General features: G+C 41.8%; 1 protein-coding gene across 15 annotated transcripts in view; it reads right to left on the bottom strand.

Moving 5' to 3' along the window:
* Nucleotides 1–16,000, bottom strand: part of PTPRT (protein tyrosine phosphatase receptor type T) — a 449,634-nt gene that overhangs the window by 73,978 nt on the left and 359,656 nt on the right. For 8 of the 15 annotated variants that reach the window (XM_072026287.1, XM_072026288.1, XM_072026289.1 and 5 more), the window contains exon 14: nucleotides 1,452–1,586. In XM_072026287.1, the coding sequence (XP_071882388.1) occupies nucleotides 1,452–1,586 (135 nt within the window). Of the gene's footprint in view, nucleotides 1–1,450; nucleotides 1,587–16,000 lie in introns of all 15 variants that reach the window. The other 7 variants (XM_038166116.2, XM_027442953.3, XM_027442955.3 and 4 more) reach the window with 1 other exon arrangement.

Below are 16,000 nucleotides of genomic sequence, written 5' to 3'. Positions count from 1 at the left end.
TTTTGAACTTCTCCAAGGATGGAGAATCTCCAGCTCCCAGCCATTCTGGTAGCCCTCCTCTGGACTTGCACCCTTCTTGTAATGAGGTTCCCCAAACCGGACACAAGTACAACCAGAGCAGCCTCACCAGCAGCAAGCAAGAGAATAATCCCTTGCCTCACCCTGCTGCCTACACTCTTGCTAACACTGCCCAACTGGCTGCCTCCAAGGGCACACTGCTGGCTTGTGTGCCACTTGTCCTCTAAAGCCGCCAGGCCCTTTTCTGCAAACCTGCCTTCTGGTCACCCCAGCCTGTACTGTTGTGAGGAGCTACTCCATCCCAGATGCAACCCTTTGCCTTTGCTACACCTTGCAAGGTTCCAACCAGGCCATTTTTCCAGCCTCCCAAGGTCCTTGGGAATACCAGCCCTCCACTCCAGCATCTGTATCATAAAATTGTTCCATTTGCCCTGAATTATTATAGAGGAGATCATACCTAGATTTAACTGCTACTCCTATTTTTGTGTGGCTAATACGTGTGACTGTTTGTCATAGAGATAAGAGATCGTAGAGGAGCAGAGTTTTGTTTTGCCAAGCCTCGCTCCTTGCAGCACACCAAGTAACATCATCAAGGCTCTCACGTGTAACACTACCTGCTCCCCAAGCGAGGGGCCGCAGGCTAGCAAACTCACGTTTCATGTAGAATCAAATTACCGTTGAAAAAGTACAGTTCACCTCAGAAATGTAATTGGTAAAAATACATACAGAATGCATCCTTTTCTTAAGAAAATCTCTTGCCTAAGTGGTTTGCTGAATCAGTGTACTGCACTGTAAATGTGGAGCTCTTCAAACAGTAACTGCTACAATGGCCTTCTACAAAGTATAAGTGCAAATGGTCCACAGAAAATCACATGAAATGAACTGTTTGAATGAATTTCATTACCATACATGATTTTTTTTTAAAGTTTCATCCTCCTATAAACTAAATCTAACTCTTTCAAGGACTTCTAACCCTTTGCAACATATAATATTCCAGCTGAACACTGGCCACAAAGGAATCGCTGTGTGGAAATGTGTCTCATCAAGACTTGCTTGGGAACAAGACCCCCGACCATATCATTTTAAGACATTACTTTTCTTGGCTGTTAAGAAAGAATTCATTTCTTCTGTTAGAGCACAGCTGTGGCTCATTATGTCTTTCTACTTGTCCCTGCATTTTCATTTGCTGTCCCTTCTCTTAGATCATTAACTCTCTGGAGTACCAACCATTCTTTTGTTGTGATAAAGTATCTGGCAGAATGGGCATCTCTTCTGGGACTGCAACTTTAGTGGTGTTATTACATAAATATATGTTAAGTGCTGCCCCCTGTAACACAAATGGAACCATTTATGTCTGCCAAACCTGTTGTTCTTATTAAAATAGCAGCACTCTAGCCAGGAGGGCCAAGATGGAGGCAAAGCAGAAACTCACCTTCTCTTGATGGTAAGCATTGCTCCTAAGAGGATGATAACAAACATCAGAAGCCCAGCTATAACTCCAGCCATTTTCACTGTGCTGTCCACTTGCTTTTCAGGTTCCACTGCATTGGAATTCTGGGTGGAAGCTCCTTAAAAGATAGAGGGAGAGGAAGAAGAAGATAAAAAGAGAACTTGTAAAAAATAAATAAATAATTAAAAAGCTTGCAATGATTCAGTTTTCATATTCATTTGAAAACCTAGAAATATATTTGCAATTAAATTGCAATAGACCTTCTAACCTAACCTTTTGCGCCTTTAATAACAGCTAATGCCAGATATTTCAGAGCAGTGGTAGGGTATAAAAAAAAAAACACAACGTGTAAAGCAACTGACTAATATTTTCCAATATTATACTGTTTTGGGGAATTTAATGTTCTGATGCATTCAGCATACACCCAGAAGCAGAAGGATTAATAGCAGTTATAATTTTCATCCCAAGCAGCTTAAATCAAGTTGCAATCCTTACGCATCAAAATACAGAATATGAGTTTCCAGTTATATATCCCCTACTACTATCTGCAGAAACTTTTTTCTTCTAAAACCAGAATACATTTGTATTTCTCTCTATACTGAAGGCCTGGCTTGTATAAACATACAACTGCAATTATACACGTAATAAGCATTAATCCAGCACACAGAGTACCCTCCACATCATCTAATGTATTCTGTGCGTGGGTTCTGTGGCCCAGGCAAGGCAACAAAATTTCTACCTCTTTTTTTTTTTTTTTTTAAACAGAACATCCTACACACCTAAAAATAAAGTGTATTTAGAAACATGATTTGCAAACCGTTTCTTCTTTTACTTGTTATGATCTGACTTCAGTGGTCCTTAGCCCGTGCAATAAATGGGCCTAGCACGATGCCACCCTCTGCCCCTTTGCTGGGACTACTCAACATGGTGCTTGTTACATCCCTTAGCTTTACAGACATCACCACTTGCTGCACAGAATTTTCCCAGATACAACTTAAGCCACAGAGCTTGATTTTGAAAGCCCTGCAAGATCTGAGTTGTGGCTACTCTGAAAATTGAGTTAGCCTATTTTTATTACATTCCTAATATACTTATCTACTACTAAAAACACCGCCATTTGCATCGGATGGAGTTAAATGAATTCATTTTACATGAGATCACAGCCTTATCTTGGGCTTCACCTTTGCTGCTGGAGTCAGCCACATCTTCCTGTACAGTTCATACTTCGTAAGAAAAGGCAATAAGAGGTGAAAACAGTGTTGTCACTAGAAGACAGTAATGTTTTGCTCTTTTCACAGCTGTGTTGCTGACCTTCTGGAAAAGCTGAATCACTTCAGTTCATGCAGTCAGTTGTTTGTGGGAAGGATATTCAACCAAGTCCATATTTTGGTGAGACACTAGAAAGCCTCACTGCACTTTTTATTTTTTGCCCATTTGTCACTTGTTAATCTGTGTGTGGTTTAAAAGAACTCTGTTTGCAAAGATGATTCCCGATGGTGACCATGATCAAATCATGTCATTTAGGGCTTTCCAATATGTTCTGAGTAGAGCCTAAGCTGATGGACTTCCTTGGACGAGGATCAGCTCTTGAATGATGTATTACAGGCTCCTCTCATCTTATCTTGAAGGGTAAATATGGAACAACGACACAATAAATGCAAAACAGGAAAACGCACCACATGCAGTGATAAAGGAAGGATTTCAGTTTTCCTAAAGCTAAGCTGTTAATCTAGTTTGCCACAGGAAAACACAAAATTTACAAAGCAAAAATTGTCTTTGCTGTTTGAAGCACACGTGTAATTTTCAGCTTTTTGTCCCTGACAGCTGTACTGCTCTGCTGTGTCCACCAATTTTCCCATTCAGTTAAGAGTTTACCAGTAACTTCTATGTACATACCTAAAATACACTAAAAGGACTTCTGAGCATGAAAATAAAATAGCATATCAGCTGCATATTACCATCTTTGTTTGACAACACGTCTTAGAACAAATCTGTCCAAGAATTGAGCTATATGCCATCACACAAGCAATTCTGACACTATCGCATAACAGAACAAGTGATAAAGGTGCAATTTTTATCCTGAAAATGGCTGAATGTGTTTGTTTGATGTGCAACTAAGAAGTACTCCAAATTACCCTTCACTCGAGTCGCAGTTACTCCTATGACCCTAAATGATAGGTGTTGGAGAATGGCTTTCTACCAAACAGCACAGTCAGACCCACCCCCTTTTTTTTTCATACCATCTGAATGCCCTCATGAATTGTGAGCCATGTTTAAAAAAAGAAAAAAAAAAAAGAATGTGCTGTCAATTCCATCCTCTAATTCCCTGGATTGGTTTGATTCTGCCAGGCTGTTGCTTATTACTACAGGCAATGTGTGGTGAGAGCATTTTTATTTGATATTTCTCTTTCCATTGCAGAATACTGCAGTTCTAGAAAGAGAATAAAGGCTCATTATCCATCCTGACACCTACACACTGTAGTGACTGATTCACTTGAATCTTCTATGTAACTCTTTCTATCCATCTTGGCAAAGGCCAACAATTCCTTTAGGCTACTAGTCCAACCATTTGTAAGTTGTCTTAGCTGATAGCGCCTAGGAATTGATAATATGACAGGGTAAGTAAATTCCTGAGTCTCAGTTCTTAAATCTTTGCACAATGAAGCAATCCCACGAAGTCAGCTGTTTTCCTGCCATTCCACCATTATTTTCTTGTAGACGCCTAAAATCTGCTATGGTGGCTTGTACTCCCACCTGCACCACCACCAGCTGTAGGCAAGCAGAACATTTCCATCCTGGGAGCAGGAGGTCTACGAGGTGTTAGTGCAGTTGCAGAAGATGACTTCTGCTGCTCCAGACAGTAATAGTTTAGAATTCAGTTTTGCTTCTCTTCTTTACCAGGCATGCATGCAGACCTGAAATCTTCTGAGCACAGGAGCCCATAAAAACTGCTCTGTTTCATACAAATGTCTTCAAGTACAATTTTCTTTCTGAAAAACAGTGTTTATATACTGCTTATATCAAAAGTGGAAAAAAAAAACAAAAACCCGTTATAACCACAGTTTCCAGCGGTGACTTCCACCACATTTCCAAGGATAAATTGTTCCTCGTAACTGAAGCTGGATACCGGTATAATAGGATATAGATGGAACAGGTCACTCCTGTTATTACTCTGTGTATTTCAGTGGCACCCAGAGGCCCCCACGAAGGTCAGGACCCCATTACAGTGCACTAACATGAAGTAGGACAATTTTGTGCCCTAAGCTTACTTTCTTAATAAGGAAGGCAAATGACAGAAGACAGACAGAGAAGTGAAGACCACAGCTCCCTTGACTCCCTATCTGTGCATTATCTACCAGACCAAATTTCTTTCAGGGATTTACGTCTAATTGCTTTTTATGTACATTCATGTACTGTACAAAATACCCTTAACAATGTACAAAATGCCCTTAAAGCTTGGTCAGTGGCATGAATCTAACTTTCACAGGTATCATCATTCACCCAGCACTCTATTATGTGTTCAGAGCTATTTGAAGATCATTGTCCTTCTGCACTGATCTAATTTGCTTTGTTTTTTCAACCCTTCCAGGATTCTCATACAACAAAGGACCAACATCTTGTAGACAGAACATGATATAAGCCATGTATTCATGGGAGATACTGTTCTTGTGACACTGCAGAGATGCAGAGAGGAGAGCAGGAGCAAATGCACTCTTCACAGGCACTCACCAGCCCATGAGAAGTCAGGTTTATGGTTCATCGAGCAGGGACAGCTTCAGTAATCCGCTCACAGGCACCCAACGTCTAATCCAGCTGTGCTGCTGTGGATGCAGAGATACCTGAATCCCACACTATTTCAGTAAGGTGCAACGAGTGAAAAAAATGGCTCGATGTCGTGTCAGGTTCTTGGGGTTTTCACAGTCTTTTGAATTCCCCCTTGCTTCAGATCATGATTAAAGCCGGAACTGCTGTGGTTGGTAACTTAAGGACAGGAATTTTGAAATCCAAAATGAATTCCAGTGGAGAGAGCTGCCATTTGTATTCCAGAGTTAGATCTTTCAGAAGGTTGCTTCAGCTGAAAGTGCTTCTGTCCACAAGGAAGAGCTGACATGTTTAGCTACTATGAGCTGGACAATGGCTTGCAAGTGATTCCAACAGCAGAAATTCAAGTTTTTGTCAGTAATAATTGATGAGGAGACTATGCCCTTCTACGCTCAAAAATGAAAAAGCTTCCACTTACCAGCAAGTATTCATTTGTAGCATTATACATTTCTAGAGTGATATTCAAATCTACTTTAAACCCTCTTAATGCTCATGCAAGGTAAGTAATAAATTATGCTATCTACTTTACAGATCTGGAAAGATTAAGGATATGCCTTCGGTATCACACAGCAGAGCTGAGGATTGACATTTCTGGACTGACACACTGTGACAGTGCTATCAGACCACACAACCTCTCACAGAAAAAAGGAAAAAAAAAAAAAAAAAAGGAGAAACAGAAATGGCACCTAAGTGAAAGAAGACACAGTGGCAATCTTTTACCCAGCAAGCTGGGGACAGATATATTATTTGAAAACAATAAGCTGCAAGATATAAAGTAACCTTCTCTGCAGAGGTGGCATACTAAGAACATCTAGGAAAGAATGATTATTAAGTGTATATAGCTAAGCAGGACTGATAACACAGGTTTCTTCTACAAAGCCTATTTCACAGACTCTGATTTGAAACATTATTTAAAGCAGCAATTACAAGATTGCATTAAAAATGTAACTGGCAGGGAAAGGAATTTGAAAAAGTCATAGGCAGGAGGAAAAGACCAGTATTTAAGTCAAATTTCCAACTGGTGAGGGCATAAAGAACAAAGTCCCACAAGGGAAGTGGTACCACAATCAGCAGCAGCACCACTGCATAGGAGAGAGAAGTATCTGAGACCACAGCAAAAGTAGGAGAGAAAGCAAATGAAATGGCACGGGACAGATGGGTCAAACGCCTGGGGGTCAACCAACAAACAAACCAACCAACCACCAGGGCAGTGTAAGTGTAAATAATGGAGGGGCCAGTAAGCCTAGCAGTGACTGCATTTGGTCTCAAAGTTGTAACAACAAAGGATACAACTCCTCTGGGCAGAAAGTCGCTCTTGAAACAAAAACTAATCAGAAAAATTACTTCAAAGCAATAATTAACCCAGAAAGAATAATGAAAAATAATGGGTTAAAAGTCATTATGAGTTCAAATGAGCTGCTCAATTAATCAGAGTAATTTCTTTGCAGCATATAATGTCTTGGCAGCACACTGAATTTAAAATTTCTTAATAGACCTAGAGGCTGATTTACAAAAGACAGTTATTCTCAAATCACTTGTAAACATGATTTCCTTTTCTTTTTCTTTCCTTTCATGGCACTTTCTATGCAAGTTGCCTACAAATTATTAAAGCATCTCCATACTTAATAATGTTTTCCCCCGTTTTCAGATCCAGATTATATCTAACCTCTGAAACACCATCTCAGATAGCCAGATACCTCTAACAATAACACCGCTTCCTATCTCGATGAAGAATACCTGCTAGCTAGCCCTCTGCTGTCTGCCTCACTCATGGGCTGTGTCAGGCAGACCCGTCTGCAGCGCACCAGAGCACTGGGACGAGGAGCTACCCACAGTGCTGGCACTTCTGCGTATTGTAAGGTACCAACGGGAGATGGAGCATGTACAGAGCAGGGCTATGAAGCTGGTGAACGGCCTGGGACACAAGTCCTACAAGGAGCAGCTGAGGGAACTGGGGTTGTTTGGTCTGGAGAAGAGGAGACTCAGGAGAGACCTCATTGCTCTCTGCAACTGCCTGAAAGGAAGCTGTGGGGAGCTGGGGGTCGGCCTCTTCTCACAGGTAACCAGTGATAGGACCAGAGGGAATGGCCTCAAGTTGCACCAGGGGAGGCTCAGGCTGGAAATGAGGAGACATTTCTGCTCAGAAAGAGCAGTCAGGCATTGGGACGGGTTGCCCAGGGAGGTGGTGGAGTCACCGTCCCTGGGGGTGTTCAAGGAGAGGTTGGACGTGGTGCTTGGGGACATGGTTTAGGGGGTGACAGTGGTGGTAGGGGGATGGTTGGGCCAGATGATGTTGGAGATCTTTTCCATCCCTATTTATTCTATGATTCTAAGACAGATTCTATTTCAGCTGCAGCTTTGTTTGTTGCAATTCATTGAAAAGGAACATCCCCAACACGATCACTAGACATCACGTCACTACGCCAGTCTTCCACCTCCAGTCATTGAAGACTGCAAACAGCACAGGCCTACTCGCTCTGGCTTACGAGTACAATGAGACATTTTCATTTCTTAAAAAAAGCTCAAAAGGAGTGGAAAGAATGATGAGAGCCAAAAGCTTTCAACCATATTGTAAGTGGAGAGAGCAACAAAACAAAGCAGTCTTGGAGAGAAATTCAGACCTGAATTTATGAGGGATTATCAGGCATACAGGTTGAATTTGTAGGAGGATGAGGGTAAACACACAGAGAGGAATCAAGATTAGTGTTACTAAACTGAATGAGAATTAAAAAACAGCAGTAAGAGAATAATTGATTCTAGAGATTCCAGGCAAATCCACCACAAAGGCTTTTCTTCTCTCCTTCTATTTTCTTCCTCTCTCTTCAGAACAGAAGCACTTAATTTGTGCTAAAGGCAGATATATGGCCCCAAGAATGAGAAAGGTTACTACGTTTACTTGAAAGAAGAGCTTGGATAAAGAGCAGCCGTTGCGATGTCTACAAGTGATGTGCTGGTTCAGAGGGTGATAGCACATTTCCATTTTAACTCTCCACTTTTGCAGAGCTATTTAATATTCAGCTTTCAATTATAAAAATGGGGAGAAAAAAAAAAAGTAAATGTTCCAAAAGTCCAAATTTGCAGACGTGACTTAATTTTTGTATGGACTTATATACACAGAGAGGAGAGAGATCAATCTTTTGACCGATACAGACAAAAACATTACCGTGCATGACGATGCCACGGATGTGTAACAGACATCACACTCCACGAATAACAACTAATTAACCTTTGCACCAGCCAGTTCCCGTTAAGCACCTACTCTGCTCTCATCATGGTGATCATTAAAAATCCACAGCCAGACCAGCTGCAGAAATTACAAAAACAGCGAGCAAAGTCCAGAGGTGGGTATATAATGAACGCTGAAATCGGGCCACCTCTGAGCCCGGCTGGTCAAAGGTGCTTTAAGCACCACGGTGGCCTACAAAACCTGTGCTGATAACACCTCACCCGCAAGCAGGCTGAGCAGCATGCAAAGGAGGATACTCGCCGTTTTACAGTAAAAAGGGAGTCGTGTAGGCAATGCATTAGGGAGTCTGCATATACACACTCTACGTGTGCTGCATGAAACACCGGGAAACCTTCTGTACTTTGCCGAGTTGAAGCTGCACTTTCAGACATGTCTTGAATGAAGATTTTTATTTTCTGTCTACAGTGGTGTTAAGAAATGGTCTGTTCCACACACACCACTTTTATGGCATTGTCACCTGTCCTCATGCTACCATGTAGTTTTTTTAAGTGTCCAGTTCCTGGAAGAAACTGAGAAGCTACTGCATTAATAATAACCTGATTCTGAACACGGGCTGAGAAATCTATTTAAGGAAAAAGAAACATAATCTAATTGTAATAGCCTTGGGTTTGTCATGCCTTTGAAAATGCTATTTAAGGACACTGACAATAATAATTGCTCATGAAAACCTTTTTAAATGATCCACACTACCTGAGCAGCAGTCGCTGTTCATGTCATGCTTCAGCTGCTTCCAAAGCACCTCCACATAGAGGGAAATGCAGAAGAAATACCAACCACCCCACTAAGGTGCTGGAAACACATGAGGGTTAGGAACGTGCAACACCGTTGTCCTCTGAAACAAGGCCCTCATGTTCCTTTGTGCTCAGCTCCCCCACCTCCAGCCCATCACTCTGGCCCTGTGCAGGGAGTTTCAGGGAACATTCAGACAGAGAGGGAAAAAATACCCGAATTTCACAAGCAAGTCATCACCCATTGCTTCCTGTGTTTAAAACCAAACCAAACCCTTACTGATTTGCCCGTCACTTCTGGTTTTAATGCACAGCTTTTTCTGCCCATTTTTAATACCTTTTTCTCCTCTTTTGCCTGGCTGGTGGTTCAGCTGCAAACAAAGGTTTGATTGCCTGCCCAGCACCAGCCACAACCACCACACAGGGCTCTCAGCATCCCTTCTCACCAGGCAGTCCTGCTGAAAGGGGACAACAGCCCCCAGGGCACCCCAGGTAAATCCATGCCTGCGCTGATTCCAGGAGGACTTGGCTCCTGCTACAATAACCACTTTTATCCTGAAAACCCTTCTTTGCTGGAACAGCTCCGAGTATCTCCCAGCAGTGGACACTTTCAATTACAGAGGCAATGTTTTCCACAGTCTGCTGTTGCTAATCTGTCCCAAATCTTACCTTAAACATCGTGCCTGTCTTTCAGCCTCTCCATTCCCACTGTTTAATCGTGGAGCCCTAGTTTTGGGGTCTGACAGCACAGCAGAGCTCTGGAACAGACAACGTCCTCAAGAAACTGGGCCGCAGTTACCAGGCTCAGCTCACTTGTGGCCTCATCCAGTTCTGCACCAGCTTCTTCACTCATTAAGTGAAGTTGGTTCATTAGCTCCCTGGGTTAAGGATGCCCCCAGAACAGAAATTTTAAATCCCTCTGTGTCAGTCTTGGTACCAAATCTGATGAAAATAAAGATGCTCACTAGTTGAATGGGCATCAAAATGCCAGGAAGTTTGATTTGTCTTCCCAGCAGGGAATATTTTTCAGTAAGAGCAACATAAGTGTGTCTGTTATTAACAATTAATTAGAGTGATACATGAACTTATGCTAAAAAAATAACTTTTAGAAGGCTGAAACTTGTTCAGGGTTACAGAAAAAAAAGACATTTTCATGCCTCCAACTTAAAAAGTGTGATGAAACTCTCTGAAATAAATAGCACAAAACAGAATAAACCTGTCAGAGGAATAACATTCCAGTGTATCAAAAGATAAAATGCAATAACAAACAGATTTGAAGTGGGATTAGATCTGTTTAAAAAATATATTATCTGTCTACAAAACTAGAATATATTTCAGAAAAAAAAAAAATCGAGCCCTCAAATTTGAGGGAACAAAAGCTACTAAGAAACAGCTTTCATATGCAGCAAAATTGGGTACAGTAGGATTTTTTTTTTCCAATTTTTTGCACTTTTATTCCTCTGTGATTTCATTGGTCACATTTCAGACTCGGGCTCATGTCCAAGGTCTCAAGATTGCTGCACACTCATTGTCAAGGCAGTTCCCTTTTGCCGGTGTTAATCCACTACAAAAAAAAAAAAAAAAAGCTGGACTATTTATCTTAATCTTAAAACCAATTGAATTTCAGAGTAATCCCAGTACCTTTTTTGCCCCATTATCATCGCAGCCACCCTTATGTGTAAATTAATTGTGGAGTAATAAAGTCATACACATGTGTACATATACAGAGGGATAACCATGCAGCACTGGAGTAGGAACATTCATACAAAAACTTAATCCATCCGAAAACTGAAAAAATACCCCTCCTTTCCCATCCCTTTACATTAATCACACCTAACTCCACAATGTCCCAGCAGGTCATCCTATGCCTATCAAGTTAAAGCAGCAGAAACTGTTTCTGCAAGCTGATGTGTTTCTCTTCTAGACTGACATTTTCTGGGGTGAAGCAGTGGTACTGGTTCCAGTGTTACGCACTACGAGACACGTTTAGGACACACAGATCATCAAGTTCAAATTGCAAAACCCTCGAGAAGCTCTGAGCATCTCCATTTCTGTGAATGAGCTTTATACCATGCTACTGAGGCTCAATTCCACAAGGTCTCTGATTCCTGCAGAAGCTTGTATGAGAAGGACTTACAGAATCAAGCCTTCATTCTTCTGTCATCACCTCTTCAACAGCAGGACCAGGCTGTTGAAGCCTAAGTGTAAGCAGCAGCCCCACAAAACGCAGTACTATTTTGATGCAGAAATGCTAGATCATCCCCACGTACCCTCAGGGAGATGCTCAGCCTCTGCAGAGGGCCAGAAAAGGATCCCCGGGCCTCTTCAGCCATGCTCAAATGCTCATGTGAAGGTTTACGTGCAGCCTGGGTCCCCAGCTGACCCTCTGCTCAGGTGTCATCTGATTCACATCAGTGCAGAAGCGCTGCATAAGGGAAAGCTCCCTTTATAGCACAGATTTAATAATTCTAAAAGCATTTTCCCGTGCAAACAAAATATGAAACGAGAAGTCAGGAAGCTGCTCAGACTTCAGGAAGTTTCGGCAGTCTTCCTTTCCCTGAGCTGATAATCACCTGTGCTCAAGAGGCTGGGTGGGTTTCGCATGGTCACCTCTTCCCTACCTATTACTGCTAAGAACAAGCAAAACCGTTCCCAGGCAGCATTCACAAGAAAAAAAAAAAAAAAAAAGGAAAAAAAATCTCATAACGGTTATTAAATTTCCATTCTCCCATTTGCAAGAACTAACAATTTAAAAAAAAAAAAGAAGAAATAAATATCAAGAGATAAGGAACCATTAATGAGCCCTCTGCCTTGGTTTCAATTACACTGTGAAAGTAATTTAATGCACTTTAAGAATACAAGAGGTAATCGCTCTCTTTGGTAAGAGGTTGCAATTTTCTCTAATAAAGTGTCAATATAAATATGTTGTTTTAAAACAAAGAGAACAAGTAAGTTATTTCAGAAAGAATGGGACGTATTAAAACAAATGCCATCAAGGAAACCAAATGGCAAAATTAATAAACAAACAGGTTGAATGCAAATTGTATGGCAGAGAGCTAATAAATTGGAATTTAATTATAAGCTTATTTTTAAAGAGTGTTTTATGCTAATGATATGCATCCAAGTGACTAATGCTATGAAAGATGACATTGCTCCAGTAATATACAAAATATACAAAGAGATGGAGCCTGTCTGAGGAGAGATGTTTATGGTTGGAAGTGGTCAGAAATCTGAGACCAACAAAACTGAAATTAAACACATGCGTAGACACAAAAGGTTAATGTTGCTTGTGGATTGAAAACTCACTGGTAAAACATGAAATGGTTACACAGACTGGACAAACACAGGGAGCTTTCTGATGGACTGTCAAATGTCACCACAGCAAAGGCTGATGACAAGTTTCTGCCACTGGCCCCTTCCACTGACATCAGCCACTCGTACCGAGATGCCCGACAGGAGGACATGAGCTCAATCCACGCACCTGCCTGCCTGGGCACCCACCAGCTCTGCTCTGCAGGTGCACCACTGGTGCCACGACCTCGTGCTCTGAAACGCTGACACCCTCCCTGACACTGAAGCCAACACACCAAGATGTGAGAGATCTTTCTTGGGACCAGGAGGATCAAGTTCATCTAACAAGGAGCAGCACACTGGAAAAACCTGCAGAAGAGGGTACCCCATGACAGATGAGAAGTAGCTCCTGTGTGGAGCCAAGCTGGGCTGAGCAGGGCTTGATGTAAGCAGTCTATGGTGAAAATGACATCTCAGCAACACAAAACAGGAGGAGGACAAAGTGGGAAACATCCAAAAACTCTCTAATGGACTAGAACGTTTTTTGAAAGAGTTGTCTAAATCCATTTTATTGGTCTTGAGGCAATGGGACATACAAAGCAAATTGCCTCTCAGCCTGCTGAAGTAGCGACAACAGAACAGCCTCACGCGCTTCTCGAGTAATTAAAGCTCCTCAGCTTCTGAGCAGGTGCCTTGCAGCAACACCCAAGATGTGTTGCAATCCCCCAGTACCACACTGCCTAACACTTTTTATTGCTTAATTACTCCCACACTCATGTTTCCAGCCCTTGCTAATCCAGCACTTCAGGAGAATACTTGCCACGCTTAAACGTGACTTGATTCTTATCTTCCTGTTACTGGTGTGAATCAGAACCCATTTCACTAACACTAATGGAGCTACTGGGGTGTCAAATCTCTAGGAATGGAAAATATTATGCCAGTAGCCAGAAATTAACTTTTAGTCTGTAGTATGCATCTATTTTCTTCCATTTATTTGAAAAACAAACAAACAAAAAAACCCACTATTCATTTTCTCTTGTACAAAGTCCAAGTGGACCTTTAAAGCTGTCAATGCTGAGATTAGCCCAGCTAATTTCAGCCTAACTCCAAAAAGTTTCTTCTTCTTGCCTCTTACTGAAGACACCACAGTGGGATCTTTGCTAGCAGCTCTGATCATTCTGTTCAGGGGAGAACACAGGGTCGCTCGTTCCATCCTCAGAGACAGCAATGCAAATGAAGGTAAATACAGGGCAGTGCTATTAAAGATAATCAGCCTAATGAGCAGACAGAAGACATCATGACAGAGTAGGTCAGCTAGAACATCCCCACTCTCAGTCTTTGGTCACATCACGGTGTAATGATAGCTCTGTGAGTTCCTGTTTCTCCACCCCCGTAGAGATGGGGCAGATACAAACCCCTCTACAGGGTTTGGATGCTGAGTGGCCGAGTCCTTCTGTTCATAAAGAGCTGATACAAGGATGGAATACAGCCCCATGACATATAAAAATTTTAAATTATGGAAAATCCACAAACCACAGAACCATTGTTTAGCTACTGTTCAGCTGCCAGCAAAGGACGGTTAATGGGTTGTTAAATTATTAAGGCTATAAATCTGCCTGTGGTGCTATGTTGTTTGAGTGCTGCAGCCAGCACTGTACGTTTGGAAAGCCAAAACTGGCATAAAATTAGCCACAGCTACATTCCAGTGTCCGTGTTAATGGTCAGACATTAAGAAATACAAAATTGCCACACTCAGAGCAAGGACAGGGAGTGTGGAGATTTCTACAGAATTTTCCACACTCCACATATAAAGAAACAGGACGTGCCTATAAATCAAAAGCCACATTCATCAGGACAGTAATAAACACTAGAGCTACTGTATTTTTTTGTCCTTTCCCACTCGTGTCAATCAAGAAAAATGCTAAAGAATAAGATCACCAAAAAATTCTAGGTATCAGGCTCTACCCAGCTCTCTTATTTTTCTTATCAAATTAATATTAGTAAGAGATCTTTTTTTAAAAGGAGCCATCTTTCAGAAACAATAGAATAAGGGTAGCTTGCTGACTCTTCTTCGTGACCTAACAGGTTAATGAAAATTAAATCCATTAGCAGAAGTCAGTTCAGGGTCAAACACTTATGTGAGCCTTGTTTGAAGTACCCAAATCAGACACTGAGAATCAAAAGATGGCTTAAAAATGGAACTTCTCAAGCTATCAAGCTATGTAGTGTTTTTTTTTTTTTGTTTGTTTGTTTTGTTTTGTTTTTTAATTTGAACAATAATCATAAAGTGAATATCTTTTCTGTTAAGATGACAATATTCATCCACCAGCTCCAAAAATAGCAACCACTGAAGTGGGAGAAGTTAAAGGTTTCTAAAAATGAATTAATCCAGTTTCTCTGAGCTCACGAAGAGACCTTCAGGCATGCTCTGGGAAAACCCTGGGCAGACTCTTTTTACCCAGACTTTACCCACTCCTGCTCTTTATCTTTCTACCACCAGAAAGCCAAAAGAAGACACCCCAAATGGTCACACCACTACCCATAGACCAGAAAACCCAAGGGGGAATGGGCAGGAGACTGAGACACACAGAATGTCTGTAACCCAGAGAAATGAATTAAAGGAAAATTCTATGAGGAACTTCTAAAGAGGAAGCAACAAGAGGATAGAGGGACCCCAGAGCCATAAATGAAAGGGAGAGAGGGCAGAAATTGCTCATTCTCCTTAGCTTTCAGTGGTGACACCGCTTACAGCCCTCCCCGGCTGCAGAGCAGGTCTGAGCACCGACTGCAGCTGCGCAGGTGGGAACCCCACGCAGTGCCTGCACCCCAATGTGCTGCCTTCAGGAGTGCACTACTGGGCAGTGGCTCCACATCAAGACAGAAAATGCCCTGTTGCTACCCAGCAGCTGTTAGCTGGGGCTCCTTTAATCCCTCCCAACTCCTCAGTAAGTGCTGAAGTAGAAATCAACGGGGGAAATTACCTAAAATTGACTCCTGTTATTGCAACGAGGCAGGAGTGAGAAGAATGAAGGGTGGAGGGTGAAATAGGGTAGTGCCTCCTAGGGAAAAGGGCCATGGGTTCCTGTCCATTTTTATTTATTTTTTACTCTAGAAATACTCCCCAGGCAGTAATGGTTCTTCCGCATTACAACAAAGTGAGAGCACAAGATACATTCCCAAGTTTGGGAAATGGAGAGCTCCCTCTAGCATGGCCCATGGTAATTATCCTATAATTTCCTTACAACTCATTTTGAGACTTGATATGTGTTGAGGAAGTCTTTTTACAGCTACTCTGTTTGTGTTACAAGTAAATTGCCTTACCGACACCTTTGCTGGCAAAGTGTTCCCTGGGGTGATTTTGAAGTCCTTAGAAGAGTTGTTAAAAGCATCTCTAAACTCCAAGAAGTAACCCAGACATTGTCATCATTGGTCCCCCAAGAGCTA

This window comes from Anas platyrhynchos, chromosome 21 (assembly GCF_047663525.1).
Source record: "Anas platyrhynchos isolate ZD024472 breed Pekin duck chromosome 21, IASCAAS_PekinDuck_T2T, whole genome shotgun sequence".
NCBI classification, from domain to species: Eukaryota; Metazoa; Chordata; class Aves; order Anseriformes; family Anatidae; genus Anas; species Anas platyrhynchos.
The sequence above is the reverse complement of the archived record's forward strand: the minus strand, read 5'-3'. Positions and strand labels throughout refer to the sequence as shown.